Source organism: Barbus barbus (genome assembly GCF_936440315.1).
Source record: "Barbus barbus genome assembly, chromosome: 23".
Classification (NCBI taxonomy): Eukaryota; Metazoa; Chordata; class Actinopteri; order Cypriniformes; family Cyprinidae; genus Barbus; species Barbus barbus.
In genome coordinates this window covers 11,863,534-11,887,617 of record NC_136751.1, presented here as the reverse complement: position 1 = coordinate 11,887,617, position 24,084 = coordinate 11,863,534, and the positions used below count along the sequence as shown (strand labels likewise).

Sequence of the window (24,084 nt, the reverse complement as noted above, 5' to 3'; positions counted from 1 at the left end):
ACCTCCCATTGACCTTTGAGGTCCATACTTCTGGCAAGTCTTGTTTTGTAATTAGAAATACGGTTGTCAGGATACACGTCCATTGACGCATTGCAAGGAAGCGTAACGTAAAATCCGCCTTCGCTCATGATATAGATTATCACGAATGATGCTCATGATCGTGTCGTTGTCACTTTAAGGATTTTTCCGTATGTCCAAGATGTCCCGTTCTGCCAACCACGAGGAAAATTTAGTCGGCCATCCCCACCATTTCACGAGACAGAACACCTGTTTCCCTCTCTTTTTTCGATCTAAAATCTTTTCTATTTTAAACGATTTATCTTGATTCACAATAATTTTTTGTATTTCTTTTTCATAAAAACATCCTTCGATAATATCACCGTCATAGTCTTGTAGCCTGTACACCGGCGGGGTCCGGGGTATACAGGCTGCTATAGTGAAAAACTCTTCCGTGTAATTCTGGGCATACCCCTTAGAAAACACATTTCTGACTTTAGACACTCTAACCACATCACCGATTTTATACCTAAAGACAGGTGCATCTTTACGCATGCTTCCGTACAGATTATTAAACACCACCGCTTCGTTTTCTTTATGAACGTCCAGAGGTCGCATTTTAATACTTTTGTGATAACTCGCGTTATACCCATCTATAAGATCTTGTAAGATGTCATAATAACGCTTTGAATTGACAGCTGTTAAAAATCGTGACATTCTTCCGCGAAGCGTTCGATTAAAACGTTCAATCACAGACGCCTTAACGTCGCTCGCCGTAGCAAAATGATGTATGTTATGCTTTTTCATCAATTGTTGGAAATGTTTGTTAAAAAATTCGGTACCTTTATCAGTTTGTAATTTTTGCGGTATGCGGTTTTCTTTGAGTATAGATTCGAACGCTTTGGTAACCTCCTTCCCCGTCTTATTTTTCAGCGGTCGAGCCCATGCGTACTTACTAAAGATATCTATACACGTTAGTAAAAATTTTATATTATCGTTTTCTTTCGAATAAGCAGACATATCAACCAGGTCTGCTTGAAACTGCGCATCTTTTCCGTACACCACTACCCTATTGCGCTTGTATTTGACAGGTGCGGTTCTGTGTAACGTATAGGCGTCCTGAGATGCTAACCAATCCGTCACTTCTTTATCCTTCAGAGCTACTCCGTATTCCTGTAACACTCCGCGTTTTAACCGTGCTTTACCCCCCAAAGATCCTGGATCTGAAGGATTGTAGTACACTTTTTTCATTAATTCAGACATCTTACCCCCGTGTTTTTCAGAAAATAATGACAAACGCTGTTAGTGTCATGGATTTTTATTTACAACAGTTGTAGAAGTCATAATCAAACAATAAATATGATTGGTTACACAACATCTAGATATTGAAGGAATTTCACACACATTACAATATTTTTCTCAATCATATATTCAGTTAATACATCGATAATTTCACACACATCCGTTGCTTCTTTTCTTGACAAGGTCATCACACACACATCGGTTACATAAGTACAAAGACACAAAATGTTACCAATTTTAAGACTTTCTTCATATTCAGACATATTTTCAAGAATGTTTTTAACAGTCGTCTGGATATCGTAACCCTTTGCAATACATTGACGCAGCATAATGTTCCACTCAGCCGACATACGCCGTACAATGCTCATTTGATTTTTTAATTTCGTTAAACGTTTATTATCCACATAACAATCAGTCTCATCATCGATAATCTTATACAATAAATGTATTATTTCTCTCTTAATGTGTCGTTTAAATAAGAGTTTTGTCAGACAGGCTGTGTTGCAGAGGTTTCCCATGTTCCCAGTTAGTCGGAACCTGCCGGAGCACTTTTCTTCCAGTTGTCAACAGCGTCGTAAACAGCCTGTTCACAGGTTTCGTTCACAAGTGTTGTCCTGAGTTCAGCCAATCCTCCGACTATGAACATTTCATCCCTGAGCTCGCACAGTACAGCATCGACAACACCCTGAATCCTTTGGAGGTGTGGGGTTAAACCAAACAGTTTCAATGTTCGGGCCAGAATGTGTTTTAGGTCAGGTTTACACACTTTATCCCTTAGTTCTTCAAAACACCCGAGAAAATAGTACGCAGGAGCCTCATAGAGACATGAATGTTGGGTTTGCGATGGATGATCCGTCGTACAGCCATAACAATCTTTCTTTAACTGTCTGTCTACCAGATGTTCCAGAATGATCCCGACAACAGCTTTAATGATTTTATGCCCGGTTACACCGATACATCCGTCGACGTTGTCCGTGACGGTATCAGAGGTTGTACCATCGCCCGCCGTAGATTGAGACGGTCCGTACTTCGCCAAGAATGCGAGGTTATGGTAACCCAGTTCTTTACAAAATTTGTCCAACCAGACGATGTTATCCGTAGACGTCCATGCGGCACACGCATTGTCATCACCTGCAGAACTAGGTGCGGTTGAAACGTTTTCTTGGGACATGTTGCCACAGTTAGCGATCGAAGTTTATTACCTCTGAGTCCTGTTGGGGAGGTCTGTATTTAATGGTTATAGAATGTGGGCGGTGCTACGTGAGCGCCTCTCCGACTGGTCACACACCATTCAGGGTGAAACAATTTCACTTTTATGTTGTTGTATCTGTCAAACGCGTCGCACCACTTAAACAATTTGTCAATCTTTCCGAATATGTCTTCTAATGCAGGCACGTCTTTCCATTGAAACAAGAATTTAATGCTGTAGTATTTGAGATGATCCTCTTCAGATATCGGCCAAACACGTTCGGGCAGACCTTCTGTGGTATCGCTACAAAGTATGTAGATGTAATCATTGCTGTGTTTATTAACCTGATCCCCTAACACTCTGTAACGCATTCCAGGCGTAACACCGTTCCATTCCCCTATGAATAGAGGGTCATCGCATCCGTCTTTTAAATCACGCCAAACGTGGTTGTAAAATAAACACCAGTCTTTTACTGTGAAAAACAGTTCGGGGTCTTCGTTGGTGTCGTACGTGATTCTTTCATCGGCGTCCACGGTGCTCAGCCTGACCTCCCTGTTGGTCTTGTCAAAGTTGTAACCGCATATGCGATTACCGGATAAATGAAACTCGCGCTTAACGTCATCCAAAGCTTCGTGGAGGAAATTGGTCAAACACGGACCGTGTTTCATCTTCCTAGGTGCTAGAGTGAGATCATCCATAGCATCCACGACGGGCTTCTCGGGGGTTTTAGGTATTGACACCTCAGCCATTGTAGAATAATTTTCTGTTTTTCCAATTTCGCAAAGCTACGTACGTATTTTACGTCTAGGTGAAGATAAGTTATCCTCAACACCGGTTTTTAAACACGAGGTTACAACAGGGGAGCTATCGCTACACCCACATTAGGACGGTGATGTGGGTGTGGCCTGACAGCGGCCCGCAGCTCATTCTCAGTTTTGACACAGAAGCGTGAGGTTGTGTAAACGGACGCTGCGTAAGATAGACATTTGTTTAACTTTTCTAAGTTGGGACAAATGCTAGGTTTTCAATTGTAATGCGAGAAGATTTTACAGCTATCTTATGCTGGTGTTTTAACGGTCTGATATTTTTTATTTCACTTCACGGTAAGAGAACTCGTCTCTATATTATTTAACTTTATGTCTGTTATAAAGTCAAACTAATTTTTAAAGCAAGACGTAGTTTTTTTGATAAATATCTTATTGTTTTAACTAACGCAACCGATTCTTTTTTGTTATAGATAAACGAACGTGCTCTCAACTCTTCTATTTATTTAACTTTGTCAAACGATCTAGTTTTAAATTCTAATGATAGGAAATAGCGTATCTAATGCTTTTTTATTTGTTTTAGTTTTTCCTAAAACTGTTTTAACAAGACTACTGTCCACTTGTAAGGGAAAAACACACGTACCATCGTAAGATAAAAACGAATCTATATTATCTAACTTTGTACCTGTTATAAACTCACAACTTTTTAAAACCGCAAAATAGGTTTAAACGAACGCGCTCACTTCTTCTATTTAACTTTGTCAAACGACTTAAGATAGTATCTAATGCTTTTTTGGTTTTATTTTCTACGTTTTTCCTGTTTTAAGTCTACACTTGTAGGGAAATAAACAGTCTTTGTACGTTTTACGTACATGTTTGATGTTTTTTTTCTTGATGTGTATGTGAAAACACTTTAATAAAATATCCCTTTACCCATTTAACACAAATTCATCATTTAAAGTTTAAAGCACATAACATTGGCCCCACACACACACACACACACACACAGTCATAAATTCTTAAGTTCACCATAAGGTCAATAAAATGGCCGCTTAGACCCGAGTGGGGGCTAGGGGTGTACAAACAGGTGTCCAAACAGGTGTCCAGTTATGGGAGGGGGGTGGAATTTTTATGAGGGTAATAAATCAATAATCATGACACAAAGTGAACTACCATCTCTCTGCTGCGGCGCCCGGGGAGCAGTTGGGGGTTCGGTGCCTTGTTCAAGGGCACCTCAGTCGTGGTATTGAGGGTGGAGAGAGCGCTGGACATTCACTCCCCCCACCTACAATCCCTGCCGGCCGGGGACTCGAACCCGCAACCTTTAGATTACGAGTCCAATTCTCTAACCATTAGGCCATGACTTTCCATTAGATCCAAAAGATAGTTTTAGCAACATAGCGCAGATGCTACAGAACACAGTTAGCTGACTAGCTGTATAAGATTGTGTGCTACGCTAACATATTACTTCACAGGCATTACTGGCTTGTACTTTTACATCCATAATATTATAAATTTACATTTTATTGCTGGTCTGTGGTTTTACAGTGCTGTAATTTTTAAAGATTTCATTTTATGAAATTAGATTTCATAGTTTTACACTACTATGAAAATCACACAGCTTCAGTGTGACATCGATAAGAAAAAGTTTAATTTAATAGATATAGGCCTTTATCACACTTCCACGTTTGAAAAGCGGAAGATTCAAATAGTAGCTCTTCCGCTGCAGCCTCTATCAATGGCTGTGCCCATATCACGGGATTGTTGTGGATTATTTATGTCGAATTCAGCACACATACGTCGTCTACAGACACCAAATTCAGTTTACAACTATTGAGTATTATGAAATGAAGGAATATGTTGTCACGATATCCCGATATTTTTATCCTTTATTCTTTTAGTTTGTATAGGGTAAATACTTATATATAGTATACTTATAGTTAAATCTGTCAGTAGGTTAGTTGTGTATAGGTTTATAGTGTTTTTTAATCATTGTTGTATGTCTGTATCTATGTAGCACCGTGGTCCTGCGAGACACGACATTTCGTTCCACTGTATGTCCCCACATAGCGGAATGACAATAAAGCTCGACTTTACTTGACTTGACTTGAAACTTGTTGTTCAAATAAAGAAATATTTCCAGCCCATAGACGATAATTAAAAATAAGTTTGATCATCTTAATCGAGTTATTCTCCGTGATTGCGTGCAACGATTGAATATCATTATAACAATCGGAGCCGGATGTGACGACACGCGGACTATGATAAAGGCCTATTGTGAATAATAGTTGTTCATATTAATATATTAATATATATATATATATATATATATATATATATATATATATATATATATATATATATATAATGAACTTAATACACGATCTAGACTATTTATTTAGCAAAAATCCTGTTATTTTAATAAATATTACATGAAATTTATTAAAAATTGTTGCTGCTCCCATTAAGCTCAGTGTGCTCTCTTTAAGCTCTTCCACATTGAACGTCTATGTAAATACTTCATAAACAGACTTTAAATATTAACTGATGGTTGTCACTTTAAGATAAATTAACTGATTTTCTATGGATTTTGTCAACTCAAATCTGCAGACTGGCTCTGATCTTTGGCAACTAGCATCAACTTCTCAAGACTGTAAATCTGTGGAAAATCGGGGCAAAAATCATGTAGTGTAGACTATAGATAAGTTAGACACAGATAAGACATCCATTTAAAAAATAGGTTTTATAATGAGGCTAGTTTCTGTGTTCATCCCCATGAATTAAATGTTTTATTGGTTTGTTTTATTTGATTTTTGAATGTGTTACTTAGCTGAACGTGGACATGTTGCAATGTGCTTAGATGATACTTCATTATGAATATATAACTGATCACATTGAATGCCTTGTTGCTTGTGATTGACTTTGTACCTTCATATATTTTTACAATTATTCTTTAAAACATTTCCTTAAAATAAACAAGAATTTTTAATAAAACATGATCTGAGCTTAATGGGAACAGGGGTGTGCTTAAAGGGTACAAAAATGTACCCATTAAGCACAGCCAGACTTTTTTAATTTAATGATGTATATCTTAATTGAAATGCTTTTGTCATTTAAAATAAAATTAAATATTTTCGTGTGAGAGATTAATATTTTATTTTAACAGAACTTTTTGTACTGAAACCAATATCTTGTGCACAAAACATGTCTCTATGTAGATTTTGGTGAGCTTAATAGGTACGTTTAACCTACTTTGTCTGGAGCTGATGTTCGCGCACGAAACGTTGGTATTGATTCCTAAACATATAGGGGACGTTACTTTTTTTCGGGATATTTCCTTTGAAAATAAAATTTAACCAAAATTTAATTTGTCCTAGGCTTAGATGAGGGGAGATTATGGCGACTCCTATGTTCATTAGTGCATCCCAAAACGCAACACTTGTAAAGCCTCTTTGGTTCTGACATTGTATATAACTCCAGCAATAGCAGACCGCAGCTTCTCACTCAGGGCTGTGTTTATGCTAATAGGGCAGAGAGCATCACAAATGGACGGAACTTTTTCCCCTCAGTGACGTGAACAGAGGGAGAATCTGAAACCGCTTGTTTGGAGAGCCTGTTTATGATTTATTGGTTTTATAAAAAAAATGAGTTGGTGGATTTTTAACATTATAGGCTGGTTCTTTTCACACACTGCGGACACACAGCTGTGTTCAAACACCTTATAAAAGTGATTTTTGCATAATAGGTCCCCTTTAAGGGGAGTTACTTCATTTTTTTGTCAGGTAACAAGAAAACTACAGTAACAGGAAATTATATCATAGTGTATATCACTGCAGACTCCCTTAAAAAAAAAAAAAAAAAAAAAAAAACAAGTCTCAAGTCTCTTGAAAATATCAGATAATTTGGGATTTTTATAAAGATGTTGTGTAAGTTTTCCAAAACTATGAATACTTTTCTAAATAATATTGCATAAGAATTTTAATTTCTAAATACATTTAATTTTTATTGCTCTTACTATATTAGCTGCTTACAGTTAAATATGTGTGCCAAATGTGTTACAGGAAGGCTTGCATGAAATTAATATTTGCTCTAAATCTATTTTGTCAATGCATGTTATGCACCTTATTTTTGACGTAATACTGGACACAACCACTACTGTTACTTTTACTGTTTATGGTAATGTATTATTCTTCTAGTTATTTACCTATAGTGGCTAATGAATTAGAAGCACGTTCACAGGAATTTTTGCTTAATTCCACTTTGGAAAATATGAGTATCTTACTGTGAATGATTCATCCTTAATTTGTGTGTGTGTGTGTGTGTGTGTATATACATGTGTGTGTGTGTGTGTATATATATATATATATATATATATATATATATATATATATATATATATATATATATATATATATATACACGCATTTATATATACATTTTTGACTTTGTAATTTTTCATAATGTTCAGACAGATACTGTAAGTCTGTTAACATATCTACACATAAATTTGTGTGTGTAAAGCAAAAATAAATTCTAAATCTCTAATTAATAACCAATGTATAAAACCAAGTCCCTGTACAACATTTTATTTCATATTATTTAATCTGTCACATAGCCTACGTCGTAATATGAAAGAAAAGATGTGTCTTCCGTTTCATCACAACTTTTAGTGTATAATCTATCACAGACAGCACATTTATGAATTGATCAAACTTTCTTTGCAAGGGCTTTTTCTCCCAATGCAGTACCTGTGCACTCAGTACTACTGAATTGTTTTTCTTCTGCCACTTCTGAATTATGCTGATAACATTATTCACCACCACAGCAACCTGAAATGTTTATTATTAATATTTGAATCACTTCTAGTGTTACGTATGTGCTCCCAGGAATGCAAACAAGACAGGCAGGCAGGTATATCAAAACAATAAGCTTTACTTGAAGAAAACGTCAGGTGTAACACATTCAATAGCGGACCCGGGAACAAGGGAGAACTCAGGTTATAAAGGCCTAACATAATCACGGGAGAACAGAAACAGGTGCGGGACTAATTAACTAATAATCATTGGGACAAACTAGGCAGGTTGACAGAGACATAACTAAACAAAAACAGATCAGACTCGTGACATCTAGACAGCTGCATTGTCTATATATCTGATTTATTTAATGTTTACAAGGGTAAATCATAAAGCTTGGATACGCACTACTCTGCAGGAGCTGGACTGTGCTGTGAGTGAAAGGATTATTCACGTTGAGTATTAATGGAGCTGATGAGTTTAACAAATTACCTCATGCGTTCCAAAAACAGATTTATCCAGTTTTAATAGAGCCATGCAAAAATAAGCCATTCTATTAACATTACAATAGTGTTAATGCGTAGACAATCCCTCCCAACTGGACAAATTATTATGTAGATTACACAAACAAGCTATTTATGTGTATTTCCACACTGAATATATTGTGTCAGGAACATAATCCACACTGGGACAGGCAGAGGCTCTTAGTCTGACACATTGACATGATTGACTGCTGTTTTGCTAAGAATTGCTTTGCTGGCTTGTACAGGCGTGGTCTCACTATTCACACATCCAGTTCACTAGTATTGGGTCAATTCTATCGTAAATGTAAATAGACAAGGACAGTTAATTTAATTAATAACTGATGCTACTTTGATGTACATGTATGAAAGGTTAATAGATTGTGAATAGTGGAATATGAGGACCTAAATGTATTGTGAATCATGATGAAAACATCATGATTCACAATTGTAGGCTAATAATAATCCATATAACTTGTATTATATCAGCTATAAATGTAGCTATGCAACAAGTTGTCTTTGCTTCTGCAAGGACAAATTAGCTGTCCTACCCATCTCCCTGTAGCACTGTCTTATATCTTACATTACGGGCATTCTAGTTTATTGCTCTGGTCACATCTGCAGTCTGCTGCGTCCCTGCTGTCTATGGCATGTTCATGAATGTGAGCAGGGAGCTTGGGCATCAAATGTCAAAATTCAAGCATGGTACTGTAATAGGATGTGCTATCTTTGCAATAAGTCAATTCCATCATTTCATCTTTGCTAAGTCTCACATCAAGTGCAATGCCAGTCATCGGATGGATTGGTGTAAAGCAGGGTTTTTTTACTCGAGAGCTACCCATGTTATACAATACTTAAATCTCTTAAATAATGTATCAATACAAACTGTTATACATAGTATAAAAGTAGCAGCACTATGCACGTTTTGTTTTCATAAACATTTAAATAAAAAACATTAAAAACGTGTTTCGCCTGCATGGGACTCTTACTAACTTTGCTTAACATGGAGCCAGGGGCATAAATCGTGGGGTCAGGACACCCCACCCCCCATATCTGAGGGTTGTCCCCCCCTAAAAATATAATTACAAACCACTCTGTGTATTGTAAATAATATAATGGACATGCACTTAAAATAATTGTGTAAGTAGTCAAACATAGTAAAACAATATAAACGCAAAAAAGCGTTTTAAGTTTAGAAATGTTTTGAGTCCCCCCTTCCTTGCCTCACAGTGGTTTGGTCCACTGCCTGCTTTCCCCCTTTACCTAATAAATATATTATTAGGTTAAGGAGATAAGCCTGTGTGTGAACTGATATTAGGCTAATATTGTAGACCTACTGATGTGTTGGGTTTTGCTCAATATGGTGTTAAGTGGCAGATCAGTGGGCTTGCTGCAGTTGAATAACTAAATAAGAGACATCCTCAGTCCCAGACGAAACCTAAAATACTATGTGGAGGATGCAAAATAATTTAATAATTATAATATGACCGCGTGGTGAACCTATGAACCAAACTCATATTTAAACACGGTCTCCATGCTATGTATATGTTACATGTTGGGTTTTCTGTGACTGTTCCATGTCGGGTTTTCTGTTTTCCCCTGTGTCCTAGTTCAGTTTAATTAGTCATTGTGTACACCTGTCCTTCCCAATTACCTGCCCCTTTATAAGTTCCTGTGTTTGTCAGTCTCACTGTCGGTTATTGTTTCTGTTATGATGTGTGTGCACTCCTGTGTCTGTATCTGCTCCTGGATCTCTGATTAAAAGAGAAGTTAATTGTTTATCCTCGTCGTGCGCTCCTTACTCCGCACAGCACCGTAACATAATAACCGACCAAAACAGCAAGTTTGCGGCGTTTTTCCCCCGTTTTATTTTCCCGGTTTTTGCCAAGTTTTTTATTTTTTATTATGGATCCCGGTGTCCTCGTCCTCCTGTTGGAACAGGGGGATCGCTCTCTCGAGGACCACACAGAGGATTTTTTGTTCCTGGCCAACTTAACACACTTCCCGGACTACTGCCTCTGCTCGTTCTACGAAGCTGGACTGAACAACACCACACGTGGGCAGTTGTCCGGGGACGGTCCTCGAGAGAGCCTCGCCGCCTTTATCGAGTGGGTGCTGGTGTCTTGCAAATCGCAACTCACCTTGGACCTCGCAGAGAATGACACCAGCCCCACTCGGGACCCAGCGCCCAGTCCACTACCACCCCGCAGCGCGGAGCTGCCCGAGCCCACCGCAGACGGAGAGCCAGAGCCTGCCGCGGTCGTTGAGCCATCGCCATCAGGAGCGACAGAGCTGCCGATCGTCCCGGAGCCCGAGCCCCAAACGTCTGACCAGGTGCGAGAGCCGGCAGTGCATCCGACGGTGGAGAAAGTTGTGGAGATCGCGGGGGCGATGGAACGCCCCGCCCACGGCGCCACCGCTGAGGGTGAGCATGAACTGGACCTGGGTAACCTCATTGACTTCCACTCTGACACGATCATCCTTAAGCCAGCTCCTGTATTGAACTTCTGGGAAATTATCCCACCCGACCTCCCTCTCCCACCGCCTCTCATTGATCTGGTTCCTACTCCAACACCCTCATCACTGGAGTTCGTCAGCCCCTCTGCTCACCCTCAGCTCACCATCTGTGGCGTGGGCTCGCCGCTGGTCTGCCGATCTCCAGCTCTGTTGGCGTTGAGTCTGGAGGATCCCTCGTCTCCGCCCTCAGCCTCCGAGACCCAGACTCCGCCTCAGTCCGGCGACCCTGCGGCTCCACCATGCCTTCAAGCTCCCTCGGCTCCACCGGATCCCGTCTGTCCACCAGCTCCACCGGGCTCCCTCGTCCTTCCGGCTCCGCATTGGTCAGTCGTCCCCCTACCTGCACCTCAGGACTACTCTCCTTGGGCTGCGCCCCGTCCCTTCGTCCCTCCGGCTCCGTTGGGCTCCTCCTTCCCTCCTGCTCCACCTATGTCCTCTGTCGCTCCGGCTCCGCCGCGGCCTTCCGGATCTCCGCCTGCGCCGAGGTCGCCGAAGACATCTGCTCCGCCTTGGACCTCCGGATCTTCGGCGTCACCCTGGCTCTTCGGCTCTCCGTCTCCACCTCGGGCTCCACCTCCACCTGCTCCGCCGCCGTTGGTCGGCCCCATGGAGTCGGCGGTCCCTCCTCCGCCATGGCTCCTCCCTCCGTCGGCTCCCCCGTGGGCCACCATCTGGACTGTGGCCTGGGTCGTCATCTGGCTCCTCCTGTTCCTGGCTCCCCCTTGGCTCCTCCCACCCTCCACTCCCCCATGGACTTATTGTTTGGACTCTCTGATGTTTATTCCCTGCCACCCTCCGGTTCCACATCCTCCTCCAGATCCCCCACCCGCCCTCCTCAGTTGTTACGTTACGGCGTGAGGCCACGCCTTGCCGGGAGGGGGCGATATGTTACATGTTGGGTTTTCTGTGACTGTTCCATGTCGGGTTTTCTGTTTTCCCCTGTGTCCTAGTTCAGTTTAATTAGTCATTGTGTACACCTGTCCTTCCCAATTACCTGCCCCTTTATAAGTTCCTGTGTTTGTCAGTCTCACTGTCGGTTATTGTTTCTGTTATGATGTGTGTGCACTCCTGTGTCTGTATCTGCTCCTGGATCTCTGATTAAAAGAGAAGTTAATTGTTTATCCTCGTCGTGCGCTCCTTACTCCGCACAGCACCGTAACAGTATACACATCTATCCTTAAAAAGTAAAATTTTGGCTGTATTGGTATCCCCTTCAAAAATTGCTCATGATAAATTTTATGTTTATTGCCCCCCCCCCCCCCCCACACACACTGTTAGATGAAATTCACACTCTTGCGCAGAGCAAACATGGGTTTACAAATTGAGATTGAATACGAGTATAATGATAATTAAAATACTAAATGAGGTAATTAAAGCCCCCCTACAACATCAAAGTTTTTTAAATTGTTTGTCTATGTGCTGTTTTTAATTTGCTTTTAGACAAACCATGTGCCAATCCATTAATTAACACCATTGCTGACTAGTTTCTCCTTAAAACTGTAGTTTCCCAAAGGCAGTCCCAGAAACGTGGTTTGCTACTTCACAAAATTCAATAACCAATCACGTCAAGGGATAGATTCCTATCATTAGCGTATCCCTCTCTCCATTTATACAAACATGGCATGCATAGAGATCGCATGCAAAATATACCAATAGGATTACCAGCACAAAACCCAAAAAAAGAGCAAAAACCCATAAAGCCTTGGTTTAACGTGAATTTAGAGCGCCATCTCAATGCCATCAAATGATGTTTTATTAGCAAAGTTCGGGAGGAGCATGATCAGATAATCAACTTTATTAGCACAATAGTAAAAATATAGAGCCAACTTACCTCTGAGATTGTGAGCCGGGTCTTCTTGTCCAACATCAGTGCCTGACCTCACAAATGCTTTACTGGTTGAATAAGAAAAATTTCCATAGAACCACCAAAATCTAGAGAAAACCTTCCCAGGAGAGGGTAGGTTGTTACAGCTTCAAAGGGAGGACCAACCCCGTATTAATGTCTGTCTGTCTGTCTGTCTGTCTGTTTTTGTGATCTAGATTTAATATACTGTATACAAATTATAAGAGCAGGTTTGAGTATGGTTTGCACTGTCCCATCATTCAGTAAACAGTACACAATTATTGTTTATGGGCAAATGTGGTCAGCTTAGATGGTCTTTCTATAGATGGTATTTTTGTAATGAGGAAATTATTACAAGTTTTCATAGTACAGAACTAAGATCGGAGAAAAGTTGTTTGATTATATGACCCATTTGAACACCCAAAGCTGATATTTCTCTAGCATTCTTATGTATTCTTCCCTTCTTTTGGTACCATTTGGTATGATGAAAACAATTTTCTGTTTCTCTTTTGAAGACCTTTTGCCATGAGGAATATAGGATTTATGACAACAAAGGCAGTTCCTCTATGTGCCCCGCTGCAGTGGGCTCTACTGCAAGCCATCACTTTGAAATGGCAGGTAATTGGGAGTTACAAAGAGAAAAATACAGTTGGGTTAGTTTAGGCTCTTAGCATGTTTGGTGCCGAAACAGCAGGTTTATGAAATACTCTCTTGTGACTTGGAAACCCCACTGGGCTGCTACAGTACAGAAGACTATAGCCACTTTTCCACCATCGCACTGAACGGTTCTCTTTTTGTAACCGTTCCATTCCGCGCCGATCCGAGCCGGCCGGTACAGTTATGGTTTCGTTTTCCACTGTGGGGCTGATAACCGATCTCTTTGCAATGCAATTCAAATGCGTCAGTCATTGCCATGGTAACACAAGTGTTTACATATGATATGAGGTGTAAATAACCACCGCGTTATGGAGGATGATCAGAAGTTTCTTTAGATTTTATTACTAATTTGTGTTTACATTCCTCAAAATAGTGCGCTTAGCAAGCTACGGAGAAACTAGCAGCCAGGCAACAGACAAGTGACAGATCCTGATTGGCGACGTCACGCCGTGCCGAGAACGATTTGTAATTGTGTCGCGCCGTACTAGGCTCACGTGGAAATACGACTGGAACCATTCCCAACAGATAGTGGAAAAGCGGCTTATGACTGTCACTGTGTATCTGCTACTAAAAGCAGGAAGCTAGATCACAACTTAGACCTTCAGATTCTCTGGTGGCAATGTCCCAGAGTAGAAGGAGAGGTCAGAGCTAGCACCTGGGGCAGATTAACGTTAGTTATTGTGAGCAGTGTTGGGCAGTAACTAATTACTAGTAACTTAGTTACTGTAATAATATTACTTTTTGCTGTAACTAGTAGTGTAACTAATTACTAATAAGATTTCAGTAATAATAATACAGTTACTATCCATAAAACAGCTTAGTTACTTTTGATGCATCAACCCCGCTGATTTAAAATCTAACAATCAAATAATTCCTAGATTTATTTTCATGCATGTGATGTCCCCAGTGCAGCAGGCAAGCTTGGAATATGGAAAAGCTTACATTCAGTAGATATCTTAATTTGTGTTCCGAAGATGAACAAAGGTCTTATGGGTTTGGAACGACATGAGGGTGAGTAATTAATGACACAATTTTCATATTGGGGTGAACTAACTCTTTAAGATGAGTTGTTCTGTAAATAGAAATCAGTCATTTCCGTGAGTGAGTGAGGTATTATATTTATGTAGGTGTGATGGAAGATTCATGTGTTTGAGTGTCTGCATCAACACTGCATATTGACTGACTCTCAGGGGAATTATGGGAAACTAGGCCACTCACACACGTAATCATAAACATCATAAAAAGCCTGGGTCTTGTTTGCATTTGCCATTTTCTCTGTCTGCTTTCCTGCCTTGACTCTGATGTGGTTATCATCCTTCATCGCCCCAGTGCCTCTAACTCATCCGGTGGGTGAACTCACATGCAACTCATACCCTTTCCCCAGTCACATGGTCTCTACAACCTCTGATGAGCATTATTTCATTTCAATGATATGCTGTGTTTTGGGCAAAGCCTGCTGGAGGCACACCATCATATTGCTGACATCTCATTCCTCAGCCTTTCTATAATGTAACAAGAGAGAAGGAATGAAAGAAGGTAGAAAGAGATCCTTATCTATGGCTGCTGTGCTGAATGGTGAGATGACATCAAATCAAAATGCTTCAATTGTTCGCAGTCCTCAGTCAAGCGTGACATTTCAGTCTATTACGCTCAAGCTCCATGCCGACTGTGTCTCTTTATCGTGAAAGGAGCATTTCAATGATAATGACAATGCAACTAAACTGAAATTCTCTGTAGTGTGACGTTACTGTATATGACTGAAGATGATGGCACAATGGAGCCATTGGTGTTTCTCATAATTTGACCAGAGCTTTTGTTCTCAACGAGCCTGATATATACACAGGGCTCATTAAATCACAGAAAACGCCTGGCGAAAAAAATCACATTTATTGGATTGCTGTTTAAATGTCATTGACTTTGTGTGTACTTTAAAACTTTGGACTTTCAAAATGTATTTTATTGCATTATTATTTTTTTTTTATATGTGTCTCCATGTCCAGCATAGTATCATCCTGCTAGGCTAAATTTCATAATCATTAAACATCATTGCAGTAGACCACATTAATAAAATGTTACCATTTACCCAGATAAACTACAAGCTCATTTAATGATGAAAGAGTGTATAATAATAATATAATTGGTAGTTACATAGCTGGCACAGTTCAGATATTTGTTTTCACATACTGTATCTGCACTAGAAATGTTTTCATAATATTATAACCAGGGGCGTAATGCACTGATTTTTTGAGGGAAGCCTGAAAAAGGATATCTGGGATGATATTCCAAGTTTTCTATTTGTTTTTAAGAAACCAACCATAATTTTAACAGTACATGAACCAGTGATCACCATTTCCATTGCAAAGAAAAAAGCAGCTTTGAGGTGTCTTCTATAGAAAAAGTCACAAGTTTGGAGCGTGGGTAGATAATAAAAAAATGTTTTTTTAATGTGCTACTCAATTGGACCATCCAAATGTACCTATGACAATCATGCAATTTACAAATAGAGGTAACTTTAAAATAATGCATAAATTGCTTTTTTTGACTAATCAATTTTGAGTATTCATAGTGTATGCGTTCTTTTTATGATTAATTAAATTGATGACTATTTCCCTGTAAGCTGTAACTTTAGCATTTCTTTGAGTTTTGTTTCTTCAGTATTTTCATTATTTCACATTTTGAAGCAGCATTTAAACTTAAGTTTCCATTTTGTTTGTGTGTGTCTGTTTATGTGTATCATACTGTTTGACACTTGGCTTGACCGAATGTCTCTCTGCCTTTTCATTTCCAAACAGAGATCCACGGCTGGGTTGGCCATTCCATTATGTGCCTTCCAGGGTACCGTTTCCCTCCATGCTCCCACGGGCAAAACACTGTCCCTCTCCACCTATGAAGTCAGCAGCGATGGCCTGAAGATCTCCCCCAACAACGCCAAGAAAGTTGAGGTGTACCGCTCCAAATCGGTGGGTCACGAACCTAGTGCTGAAGAGCACAACTCTAGCACTGGGGCTGTTGGAGTTGGAGTTGGGGGTGGAGTCGCAGACACCAACGTAAAAATTCACCTAGAGGTTCTGGAGATCTGCGACAATGAGGAGGCCATGGACAGCGTGTCTATTGTCTCCAACATCAGCCAGTCATCCACACATGCACGCTCACCTTCACTACGCTACTCTCGTCGTGAGAACCGCTTTGTCTCGTGTGACCTAGGTGAAACGGCCTCGTACTCGCTGCTGATCCCCTCAAGTAACCCGGATGCAGACAACATTAACATCCACATTCCAGATACAGTGGAAGCGCATAGACAGAACAGCCGGAGACAGCACCAGGAGGCTGGAGGTTACCAGGAAGAGATACAGCTGCTTAATGAAGCCTATAGGAGGCAGGCAGGTGATCAAGGGAACTGAAATGACCAGAAACACCAGGATAGGCCAATGGGCTGAGAAATTCCTAGGAAGAAGTATAGAAGGTTTGGATGAAATATTGTGATGAAGGCACACAGAGTTGCAAGTTCATGGTAGATTAAAGCACCCACACCTAAAAATATTATCATCTAAGTACAACTAGAGTTAGCAGCAAGATCAGATTTCACAATGTGAAAGGAATCACAAGAGAGGCATTTGTCTGCTAAACTGTTTGCTTTAGTAAGCAATTGTGGGATTAAAATAGGCTGGACGCATGATGAGATGTAGTAAATGCCTTTAGAATTCAAATTCAAGGTTAGCATGCCATAAGGAAGAGCTGGAGGTTTTGTGTGCTAACATACAACTAAAATGTGATCAGAGAAAGTTGGTTTGTTCAGATTTGCCCTTGTTTTCAAGCCTCAGGAATGATATATCAGGGGGTTACGACAGTAATGGTTACTCTCGGATGGTTAGAAGTGGAGATGTCTTAGTTTAAATGAAGCACTGGAGAATAAAGCTGAAGCCCTTGAGTGCATGACAGTGACGTATATGCTGAAATGAAGGTTACTGGTTACAGGAGAAGGAAGAATGGACTTAACTCGCTTCCCAGATGTTCTGTCATTTATTGAATGCAAATGCAAGAGCATAGACAGAAAAGCTTGAGGAGAGAGTTGAATAAAGAGGGATAACTACTGTCACGAGTATGTGCGTTTGTGGTGAGACAGACAAAGAGCGGGATTGCGAGGGTGTGTGTGCAAGGAAAAAAAGTAAAATAAATACATTTTAGTATTCTAGCTCAGGCAGAAACCATATGGCATACTGAAATAAAACATTCCAAATGTGTACATCACAAATTATTATTATTATATATTTTTTTAATTATGTTGCTCTGCATAAAACGGTGTATTCCATCACTGTTTTGTCTAACGTGTGTGTAACTGTTTAAAGGAATGTTCTGGGTTCAGCACAAGTTAACTTGCACTTGTTGATAATGTTGATTTTGTCCCTCCATAAAAAAAAAAGCAGAGATCTGGATTACAGACTTAAAAAGAAAAAGATGTGAATGTTAAAATGTAAATGTTAAAATAATCAACCACAAAATTAAGCAGTGTGAAACTGAAAAAACACAGACAAATCTCTTGTAAATTCTAAATTTCGCTGCAATGAAAACATAACACTTAAAACCTTTTTTTTATTTATCTTTACTTTTTTTTTTCAAAGCAGGCATAACACACAGTTTCTGCCAATCTCATGTTGATCTTGTGTACCTATAGAGTAGTATTGCATCCTTCATATCTCTGAAGTGTCTTTAGTTTTGTCAGATTTATAAAAAACCGATACAGATGTACCGCTTCTCAGTCGAGCAGTCAAGCTCCTAGGTGCATGCTGTGAATACATAAAACAGGAACAACAGCTTTATTGACTTATATATGGCTAAAAATCAGATCCAGCCATATATATCCGATCCTGAATCGGATCCCGATCTTTATATCATATAGGGCCATTCTCGAAAAAAAACCTAAAACCTTTCTGAATCTTTGGCACAGAAATACGTCCAACTCGTTTTTTGAGATTTTGCTTGATGGGAATCGAACTCTTTAGCACTGTGAATAAGTCAGAACGCATGAAATAGCATTACACATCCCCTTTAAAGAAACCTAGGAAAAAAGTGAAAATTAATTATTCAACATCGATGCCAAAAAATGCTGTTGATTACTTGCATTAGGCCAAGAATATTCCTTTAATTGCAATCTTAGTATGTATGAATATGTAAATGCTAATAGCTGTATGTATACTTGCTTCTGGTGTGGTATTTTTGCATCTTTTTTGTTGTACTAAAGCCCTGAACTTACGTTCTGCTTTATATGCATTCCTGACATGACTGCAGAGAAAAAGCGAAAGAGATTCTGTCGATGGAACATTCCACAAATGTAGATGTGAGTGTGATGCATGAGCCTATTTTAGGTGTTAATTTGTGTGCAAATGTGCTCATTTTTGAGCCACTTAGGAATTTCAGTGCACTGCTTCTGCAATCAGAAACATGACCCTGGCCACTCGCTTGCATTTAATACTGGCATATATTCAGCTCTCAAATGGACCATTCATGGACGATTCAGTGGATTCTGGTAAAATGAAGGCATGATTACGCTGCTTTTCATTTGAGCTCTGCTGTATCAGTATGTGAATCTACTATTTAAAAATGTGAAAATTAAATGCAAAGGTCATTTGTGGAGGCTCATGTAGCTCTAATAACGCTTAATATCTAATATTTCACGGTAGATATTTCTTGTTATTTTTAAATGTCAAATGTCTCTGTGTGTGTGTTTTTATATGTGTTATGTATTCAGAATAGCAGATTATTTGTCTTAGCCTTGTGTTTTCAAGCAGCAAAATAGCTGAGGCATAATGCTACAAAATATTTTCATCTATCCAGTGTTCTCATTAAAGATTTATTTACAGAAAATTGCCTCATTCAAGAGTGTAGATGGGTTTATTCCCATTTGTATGCAACAGCTCTTCACTGAACCAACTCCCAATGGTCTCTATATAAATTATCCACATCTGCAAATGGGACAGAAATACCCATGTCTGGATGATGTTTTTGAGATAGCAAACTACTCTTGCAAAGTTATAGCTTCCATTTTGTGCAAGGACAGAAACCACTAATGCAGTTCTTTTTTTCTTTTTTTTTTTTCTTTTTTTGTAAATGTCTCCATACAATAATTTACTATTTGCTTATTGTAGGGGAGTATGGGGCTAGTTGTCACAGTCAATATCTCAGCAATTACAAAAGGTTTTTAGTAATTCTCTTTTGAAAAATAAGTGATGTAGCATCTGCTTATGATCCTTGATGATCGTTGGGACTTTATGTCTTAAGAGACCCTTTTAGCCTTTTGACATTTGCATTATAATTCACAGACCTGGCCCCACATTCTACCTTTATATGGGTGCTAAATTGCCAATGGTTGTCCCCCCACTGTCAAAAAGACGCTAAACAGATTGACTATCTTTTCTCTCCATCTGACTTCAAACAAATATCACCTTGGAGATCTCGCGGCTCCCCTTTCGGGGGGAGTCCAAGCTTCTGGCAGTTTTGAGCTCAGTAACTTTGTCGATTCACTTCGGACCAATCAACCCATGGCTGGAATGATGAAGCTTTCACTCCTAAAGGAATTCATCAAGAATCTACGCATTATACATGCACCAGGACACTTTACTCAGCACCAACAAAACCAATATGCAAGTAACCGCTTGCTATCTATTTAGATGCGCTTCTAGGCTTCGACCCCTTTTAATTAAGGTGATGTGATTCTCCAATGGTTCTAACAGGTTGTGTTTAGCTGATGTGTTTACCTGCCATTACACTTTACTCTCAGAACTCTCTCTCAACGTTCCGGTTTTGTTACATGCTCTATGAGCAATGTATTAGGGAGGAAATTATTTTTCGTGGCCAGGGAAATAATTTTCCTTAGAGTCAATAGACGATTATAACCGTCCATACTGCGGACGAACAAATCATCTCATTGTACTATTAATGCTATAATTCCTGAAGATGAATATATAATTGATAACAACCCATTATGATTAATTATGTGCATCTCACTTTGAGCGAATTTGCTACAGTGAATTTAATTGTAATAAATGTATTTAAAATCTTAAGTGTATTAAAAAACTGCACTTGCAGATAATATACCAATAAAATGTTATTTAAGTGTACTTAAAGAAAGCACACTTTCATCACTGTTTCTTTAAAAAGAAAAATTTTGTAATAAAGTAAAATTAAAAAGATTTAAAATTTTAAAATTGTTATATTTTAATCATCTTTTTGCTTATTATAAAGTCTTACTTTTAAGTACACCTATTTTGATTGACAATGTTATTTGATAAAAAAAAGTGCTGTACATAAAAATCATTTAAAAACCAAAAAGGAATGACAGATAAACATTCTGAAGACAGAGTAATAATCAAGACCATAATACAGTGTAATGAGAATATTAGTAGGCCAGATTGAACAAGTGTGTTTTTAAAAGTGACTTGAAAATGGATAGGGAACGTGCCACTCTAATCTCAGTCGGCCCAACCACAGAAAAAACTCGATCCGCTCTACGTTTAAGTCTAGACTGTAGGACTAAAAGGCGATTCTGATCACTGGATCTTAGACTTCTAGTGGGAGTATAAAAATGCAGCAGCTCTGAGAGATAAATAGGGGATTGGCTATGTAGGGATTTCTAAGAGAACTTTAAAATCAATTCTAAAGCGAATTGGCAGCCAATGGAGGGCCCTCAGTATAGGGGTGATGTGGTCACATGTGCGACTATTTTGAAGAAATCTAGCAGCAGCGTTTTGGACCAATTGTAGGCGGGTAATTTGTGACTTTGAAATACCGCAATATAGTGAGTTGCAGTAATCTAAGCATGAGGTAATAAAAGCATGGACAGCCATCTCTAACGTTGTATCATTTAAAAAGTGTTTGATTTTAGGCAGCAAGTGGAGTTGGTAAAAACTGGAACCAATTACAGAAGAGATATGTTTATCCAATTTTAATGATTCATCAAAATAGACGCCCAGATTTCACACACGAGAAGATCTGAAGGCCGATAAGCTGCCCAGATCTAGCTTGGTAGCCTGAGAATGGTCAGTAGGGCTGAAAACAATCACTTCTGTTTTATCTTCATTTAACGTTAAAAAATGTTGAACTAGCCAGATTTTGACCTCGCCTAAGCACCTTCGTAAAGTACTGAGTGCTGAATAATCATTTCTCTTAATAGGTAAATACATCTGGGTATCGTCAGCGTAAAAATGAAAAGACACCCCATGCCTTCTTAGAATGGAACCCAGAGGAAGCACGTACAGGGAAAAAAGGGAGGGCACCAATATTGAGCCTTGGGGGTGAGATGAGCAATGGGGGAAGAGAAGTTACCTAATTTGACAAAAAAAAATTCCTGTTTCAGTACTGTAAGCAGATTTGAAACCAGATTGAACAATTTCCGATATACATCTCTGAAATTTTTTTCTAAACCCTTTGAGATAAATTGCAAAACAGAAATGGGATGGAAGTTATTCAGGATAGAAGGGTACTAGTGAAGGCTTCTTGAGAAGTGGAGGGACAGTAGCCAATTTAAGAGTAGCAGGAACAGAGCCGTTGAAAGGCACTTATTGAAAAAAGACACCAAACCTGGCCCGACAGTGTCAGAAATAAATGTTTAAAAATTAGGATGTATGAAAATGATGGTTTAATATTAGCAATTATGTCTTTGAGTGATTGTAATGAAATGGTTTCAAAAACATCCCAAGAAACAGGATGCCGAGAAAAAGGAGGGGGTTCAGTGTGAAGAGAACAGACTTTGGGTCTCAAATTAGAGATTTTGTCAATGATGTGTCTCAAGAAGCTTTCACATCAGAGGCAACAGGCACTGTATTAACAGAAGGATTAACAACAGAACTAATAACTGAAAACAGAACTTGAGGAGTACTGAATGGTTTTTAAAAATGAAATAAGAAAATAAGTAGTCTTTGCAGATTTGGCAGTAGACTGAAAAGCTGATAAACTGATAAGTCCTACTTGGGTCAAAAAGCACAAAATTCAGTTGTATTAAAACTAAATTAATATTAATTTAATTGCAATTAACATACAGTTAAGTGCATGAAAACATTACGTTCAGTGTGCATTCAAGAAAAAGTATATTTCAAATATATTATTTCCATTATAAGGTCTTCTTTTTCAAAGCATGAGAAAGTGTACTTCTTTTAAACAAAGTTATATTCAACTGCACAAATGTTGTTGTTTTTTCCTAATCAGAATATTCTTAGATTTTAATTGTCTTATTTAGAACTGGAATATAAATAGAATTCCTCAAAACTATAATTTTTATACTTTGGGTAAGCAAACAAAAACAAACCTACTTTGAGAAATGTGTGTCTCCCCTATGAAATTTTTCACTTCAGAGTCCTTGACAGTCAGTTTTTAGAATTTCCCTGCAAGACTAAACTTTTACATTAACCTTTATTATCCACAGGCCTCTCTAAAACTTTCATAAATGTATGAAATATAACCACGGCTTCAAGGACCGTGCACATTTCCCCCTGCAGACATCGTTTTCTGCAGCCACAGGGCATTGGAGGGACTGCAGGCTGATGCGAGTCACTCATCTTTCCTCCATTTGTGTTTCATCTCAGCTATTTCCCCTGCCCCCTCCAAAGTCTTTTCAAGTACCTGACAGTCAGATTGTGTTTTTAAAGCAATTAACTGTGAAGCAATTAACTGTGAGTTACATCTAAAGCTATCAGGAGATGTTGTGTAGTGAGAGAAAGAGTGACAGGCTACTGAAAATAGGGGTGTTAAATTAGCAGAGAGTGACAGAGGTGGTGATTAAAGAGTAAAAGAAAGAACAACATGCTCCACGACATTAATAAAAAAGATTTTGTGGAACAACCTGTCATACTGACTGAGGGACGGGATGTGTTTATTAAAATGGTAAGGACACACAAGGAAAATGAATGGAGCAAGAGATGAACGGATATATAAATAAAGAAAAGAAAAATGCATTTTATTTGTTAATGGGATTTTATATGGTTTCTAATGTGATGGCAAGTCACAAGTTCCTGTTACTTCCTGCTTCTGTACCACATTTATCCTAAAATAACACCTTTTAATCCCTCACTGACAGACATGACACACACTCTCTCTCTCTCTCTCTCTCTCTCTCTCTCTCTCTCTCTTCACAGGAGCCCATCATTTTCCTTTAAAGGGTTGCTTTTGTCACTCCAAACGCATGCTAGTATCCTAGACATTCTACATGTTATATTTTAGAATGTGATCTTTTATTTATTTTTTTGAAAAAATAAGTTTAGGCTATGAGTTTACATGCTGTTAGTTTTGTATAGCAACTGGCTGGTAAGCTAGCGCAATCTTTGCTGTGAAGCTGGATGACGGAGGTCTAGCTGGTTAAGCCAGAGAGAAGCATCCAAAAACAAAACAAAAGCCTGTGAGCAGCTATGCTAGTGTTTTAGCAGGCTGTTCATAAAATCTAAAAATGTAATTGGAGTTCTTATAACGAATATACACTTTTATTTGAATAATTTTGTGGACAAAGTGGGGGCTT

The 24,084-nt window shown here is 39.0% G+C and overlaps 1 protein-coding gene across 1 annotated transcript in view; it reads left to right on the top strand.

The window, feature by feature from the left end:
- LOC306842549 (putative G-protein coupled receptor 149) overlaps positions 1–16,984 on the top strand; it is a gene marked incomplete at both ends in the record, with an annotated part of 33,945 nt that extends 16,961 nt beyond the window's left edge. The window contains one exon of the mRNA XM_079373486.1: positions 16,376–16,984. Coding sequence (XP_079229612.1) covers positions 16,376–16,984 — 609 coding nt within the window. The remainder of the gene's footprint in view (positions 1–16,375) is intronic.
- Between the last annotated feature and the right edge of the window lie 7,100 nt (positions 16,985–24,084).